Raw genomic sequence first — 5,971 nt, forward strand, 5'->3', positions numbered from 1 at the left:
TCAACTCCTGGCTACGCCATAAACTGGCTAATCTCAAACCAACAACCTACAAATCATGATAACTACAAATTATATAAAACACCATACTCACAAAAATAGAATCACAATATAAACAAACTCAGACCTTACCTGCATATACTGCCCAATGGCCATTTCTCCGACCTCATTCGCCAGAGATACATCAGCTGAAGACTGACAATACTCGTCGACAACAGCCATATAGGGATACTCCTTCCCCCACACAGACACACCTTCACTCTGTTCAGACATCTCATGAAGTTTTTTCTGATTTCCAACAAAAGCCTGAATCTCTTCTAACAAAACTTCCTGATCCTTCCCACTAGAATCTTTGGATAAATCCACCATGTCCAACTTTCTCTTCTTCAGAATCACTTTCCTACGCCTCTGACGGGACTGACTAACCTCTCCAACCACAACCTCTTTTTCACGATTTGAGGACGACACTTTCTTTTCCAAATTCTTACTTTTAAAATGAGACCTCAGGGATGCAGCTGAAACCCCCAGGTATTTACCACCTGCAAAACAAATACTCTATCTGTCAGAAACTCCGAGGAGAATAACATACAAACAAAACAAAACCCCAAACTCACCCAGGTACTCTAAGACATCATCTTTATCTTCTTCCCACTTGAGTAACTCATACATGGATATTAGATCCTTACGATCAATATTCTCAAACAAGAACTCAATCAAACATACATTTCTCGGCAATGTAACCTCGGGACCGAGTATATTTTGTGGTTCCGAGCACCATCACAAAGGAAACCTTTCGGCTAGATTTTCATCAACATAAAAGAGAAAGTCTTTTTTCAGGTTCCTCACCTTAAGATACATTTCCTTAAAATCCTTAAAAGAGGATTTATATAACTTGAATATACCAAATCCAGGGGTGCTATTGAAATTTATCGAACCTCCTTTGCTTGAAATAAAGAAAAGAATAAATCCACCGATGGCGTCAACTCAAGAAATTCCATCAGAATTTCAAAGGAACGCAAGAACGCCCAGCCATTAGGATGAAGTTGAGACACAGTACAGTTTAATTGTTTCAACACTCGACACTCAAACTCCATAAATGACAATTTCACCCTCAGTTCTTCTAGAACACAGCTGTGCATGTAAAAAAACTCGAATCCCTATCCCCGGTGATACACCCTATCATCACTACTACATGGCAACAACTCAACTTGAACCCCAGAGCCAGGTCTTACAACCTTGGCCACATTCACCTCCTTCACAGCAGACTCATCACGAAATAAAGACATTCGGGACCTCACATCCTCACTAACCTAGTCGTACGACCAATCAATTTCACCCTTTTTCTCCTTCTCAAATCCCATTAACAAAAAATAGCAAACAAACAAGAAGACGAGAAGAATGAAGAAGTAAATCAGAAGCAAGAAAATAGAGAATACATACCTTTCTTACTCATTCTGTTTCCAAAAGAAGCAAAACCCAAACGTCAAGTGATACCAGGGTATAACTTCAAGTAGAAAAACAATAAAACCAATTAACCCCACAAACATTTCAAATGATGAAACTGTTGCCTCAGTCACATCAAACAACGCTGCCAACTTTGGAAAGACAACAAGTCTTTAATGCACTCATCAATGTTTCTCTCTCCCTAGTAAAAACAGGGACACGACCCCCCATGTCACAATAATATTAATTTTTTAATTAAGTACGTTGAACTGGGAGCTCACTCAGTAACCTACCCAACCGAGTTATAACTTATCAAGAAGCTCAACCTGCTTCATTAAAAATTCTCCTCAGGTTAAGTTTGGGGGCTATGATATGGCTGTCATCAATACGAGTTATAACTCGGCTTTTATGAACTATAACTCGGCCAGTAAATGTCCCCGTCATAACCGACGTCCAAACGGATAACAGTCAGTTATGGTTATCAAATCATTTTAAACCTGACGTTAATGCTCGGAACATAACGGACGAGAAACCCATCATATAAAAGCAAGGTAAAATATTTTCTTAGATATAGCTCGAACAATACACTATACTGACTTAAGTTTCAGAGTGCCTTTGCAAGTACACTCCCCTCTCCATTGCTCATGCTATCAAAGCACACCGGAAAGATAAGCTCGGAATCAAGGATTGGATGTTCAGTCTCCGAAGTGATAGTTCGGCAGTCATCCATCATCAAAGGCTGATCTATTTCACAGGCAAGAACAAATAATTTCAAACATTAAAATCTTTTAATATTTGTGAAAAGGATGAACTATTATTTTGGTCTATAATATTTGAGGTAAATCTTATTTTAGTTTTTAAGGTTTTGATCGTCTTATTTTTATTTTAAAACATTTAAAATAGCATCAATATTATGATTATTAACCCACTGTCGAATCTATTACTAACACATAACAAAATTAATGTATTATTAATAATACTTTTATTAAAATTGTATTTGTTTAATTCCCTCTCTCATTTTTATTCTCTTAATAAGTCTAAATCTTTTTTTTTTCTTTCTCTTTAAATTTTTTTGGAGAATTAATAATATAAAAGAGAGATAAAAAAGAAAATAAAAAAATGAAATTTAAACTTGATAAGAGGATAAAAATAAGAGAAAGAAGTTAAATAAAAATAATTTTAACAAAATATTATTAATAGTATATTAATTTTGTTAATTGTTGATAAAAAATTTGATGATAAAATAATATTAATATTATTTTAAATATTTTAAAAAATAAAAAAATTTAAACTTAATAAGAGGATAAAAATAAGAAAAAGAAATTGAGTAAAAATAATTTTAACAAAATATTATTAATAATACATTAATTTTATTAATTATTAATAAAAAATTTGATAATAAAATAATATTAATATTATTTTAAATATTTTAAAATAAAAATAAGACGATTAAAAATTAAAATATTTTAAATAAAATATTAAAAACTAAAATAAAATTTACTCCAAATATAAAGTTACTTTGTGAAAATATCTTAGTTACTAAGTTTTTTTGAATGATATTTAACAAAATCTAGAAAAAGAAAATTAGTACTATTGGATAAAAAACTGTTTTTCTTCTCAACTACCAACTCCAACATTAATTAAACAAAACTAGTTAATGCATTTAACTACCACCTGCAGTAGTGATTTATTTGTGCATAGGAAAAATAAATTCCCGCTATTTTTTTATATACCATTTATTATTTTAGTTATTTTTACGTGAGTAATTATCGTATAATAAATAGTGTGATCTTAATGTTAATATAAATATACCATGAATACGTCTTTACCATAGCAATTTGGCAATAGAAACAAAATTTGCAATTTGCGTTCTACGATGCCGAAATAGTTGCATTCCCGGAACCCCGTTCTAACTTTACCTTTTTCATCATAGAGAATTACCCTCGTTCAACAACCAAGTTCGCTCTCGCTTTAACCCTCTATGTCTCACTCGCTCTTTTGAAACCCATAAATCCAAGCACTTCACTCCCAAACAACACCACACCCCCCAAACTAAAAAAGAAAATGGCTTTGAATCTGAAGCCATCGTTTCTTCTACTCACTTTTGCATTTTCCCTCACCATTTTTTCTTTTGTTCCTACTCCTACTTGTTCACGCGCCCCACCTTCTGAATTCGCCACCACCGTTCTAGACCTCTCTGCTTCACTCCACCAAGCCCAACAAGTCCTTTCCCTTAACCCTCAGCTTCTAGAAACTTCTCTTCAACAAGAACAAGAAGCACAAATCAACCCAACTTCCACTTCTTCGTCTCAATTCTCTGTTAATCTACACACTAGAGATTCACTCTTCAATGCCAAGCACAAAGACTACAAGTCCCTTGTCTTGGCCCGACTCGCCCGCGACTCAGTCCGAGTCGACGCGCTCAACTTCAAGCTCCACTTTGCCCTCAACAACATCTCCAAATCGGACCTTCACCCCACCCAAACAGAACTCCTACCCGAAGACCTATCCACTCCGGTGGCCTCCGGCACCAGCATGGGCTCCGGCGAGTACTTCACGCGTGTCGGCGTGGGCCAACCCTCAAAGCCTTTCTACATGGCACTCGACACTGGAAGCGACGTTAACTGGCTTCAGTGCAAGCCCTGTTCTGACTGCTACCAACAATCCGACCCGGTTTTCGACCCGACATTATCATCTTCTTACAGCCCACTAACTTGCCAGGCACAGCAGTGTCAGGCCTTAGACGTATCGGCTTGTCGCAACGGCAGGTGCTTATACCAAGTGAGTGGGTTTGAATAATCTTGTTTTATGAGTAATATTACTTAAAAGATATGAAAAAAAATGAAAGAAGCTGATTCAGATTCATTACAGGTTTCATATGGCGATGGCTCTTTTACTGTTGGTGAATACATGACGGAAACTGTTTCTTTTGGCAACTCCGGATCAGTGGCCAAGGTTGCAATGGGCTGCGGCCATGATAACGAGGGCCTGTTCGTGGCTGCTGCAGGTCTGATCGGGCTTGGAGGCGGGCCTTTGTCTCTGACTTCGCAGATCAAGGCAACGTCCTTCTCCTACTGCCTCGTGGACCGCGACTCGCCAAAGAGCTCCACGCTCGAGTTCAACTCGCCTCGACCCGCTGACTCGGTCACTGGAGCACTTCTCAGGAACCAGAAGCTCGACACCTTCTACTACGTGCAGCTCGCTGGAGTCAGCGTCGGCGGACACATGATCTCCGTTCCGCCTGAGACGTTTGCGGTGGGCCAGTCCGGAAGTGGAGGGATCATTGTGGACTGCGGAACCGCCGTGACTCGGCTCCAGACTCAGGCCTACAACTCGGTTCGCGACGCGTTCAGAAGCATGACTCGGAACCTGCGTACCACGAACGGGTTCGCGATCTTCGACACGTGCTACGACTTGTCGTCTTTGCAGTCTGTGGATGTTCCAACGGTGTCGTTTCATTTCGGCGGAGGGAAGTCGTGGCTGTTGCCGGCGAAGAATTATTTGATTCCGGTCGACGAGTCGGGCACTTATTGCTTCGCTTTTGCCCCTACGACGTCGTCTATGTCTATCATGGGAAACATACAACAACAGGGGACACGTGTCAGCTTTGATCTCGCTCACAATTTAGTGGGATTCTCACCGAACAAGTGCTAGATTGGGCTTTTTACATATATAACCCTAAATTTCTTGCAATATTATTATGTTATAAATTATTATTAACTATTAAATTAAAATTATATATAGTAGTATAAAATATAAATGTTGAGAAGGGGGGAAATGTCGAAATGTGGATAGCTTTGGATTTTTATGATTATGGGCATTTTGTAGGGAAGGATATAAGTGTAACTATGGCCATGCCTCTTGGATTGTAGGGTTTGTTACTTATTTGTGGGTGGTGGAAGGGTCCCACCTAAATAAATTTGAGAGGAGGGTTGTGCCTGTGGGTTGGTGTGGGTCATAAATTAAGGGAGGGCATGTTTGGATCAAATTAAATCTCTTAGGAAAAAAGGGTCTGGAAATGTATTCTCATCGGTGCCATGTGCTTGCGAATTTGTGCAGGCCATTTCCTTAAGATTGAAGTTAATGATATATGGTTAGTATAGTTGATGGATGATAGTAGATTCTTGTTATTATAGTTTGTGGTACTGATTATAAGGGATTTGCATGTATGCCACCTGGCTAACAACATGAAAATGATATGATATTAAACTTCACATGGCTCGTGAAAGAGATAAGACATAAGCGGGTATCTATTTGGTATTTTGGATGGAAGAAAATGATGGATGTTTGTCTCTTAATTCTATTTAATTCTTCGTTGTTTATTAGTCTTAGATCTCTGCCTTTACGTCCGTGTGACAGTCTTATATGTTTGTATTTAATAATGTTTTCTACTTTTCCAAAACTTAGTATTAGTAAAATTTTTTAAATATTTTAGAAAAAGGTACAAGATAGATAAATTTTATATAATATTAAGCAAATAAAGAATATAAAATCTATGTTTTTTTTATATTTCATTTTAAATCATCGTTGA

The 5,971-nt window shown here is 37.5% G+C and overlaps 1 protein-coding gene across 1 annotated transcript; it reads left to right on the forward strand.

Annotated features, from left to right (window-relative positions):
- The first annotated feature begins 3,292 nt into the window (after positions 1-3,292).
- On the forward strand, positions 3,293-5,551 carry LOC130948849 (protein ASPARTIC PROTEASE IN GUARD CELL 1-like). The gene is made up of 2 exons (XM_057877724.1): positions 3,293-4,221; positions 4,312-5,551. The coding sequence occupies exons 1-2, from the start codon at positions 3,505-3,507 to the stop codon at positions 5,092-5,094; spliced, it is 1,500 nt and encodes a 499-aa protein (XP_057733707.1). The 5' UTR covers positions 3,293-3,504; the 3' UTR covers positions 5,095-5,551.
- Positions 5,552-5,971: the final 420 nt, after the last annotated feature.

Source organism: Arachis stenosperma, chromosome 9 (assembly GCF_014773155.1).
Source record: "Arachis stenosperma cultivar V10309 chromosome 9, arast.V10309.gnm1.PFL2, whole genome shotgun sequence".
Classification (NCBI taxonomy): domain Eukaryota; kingdom Viridiplantae; phylum Streptophyta; class Magnoliopsida; order Fabales; family Fabaceae; genus Arachis; species Arachis stenosperma.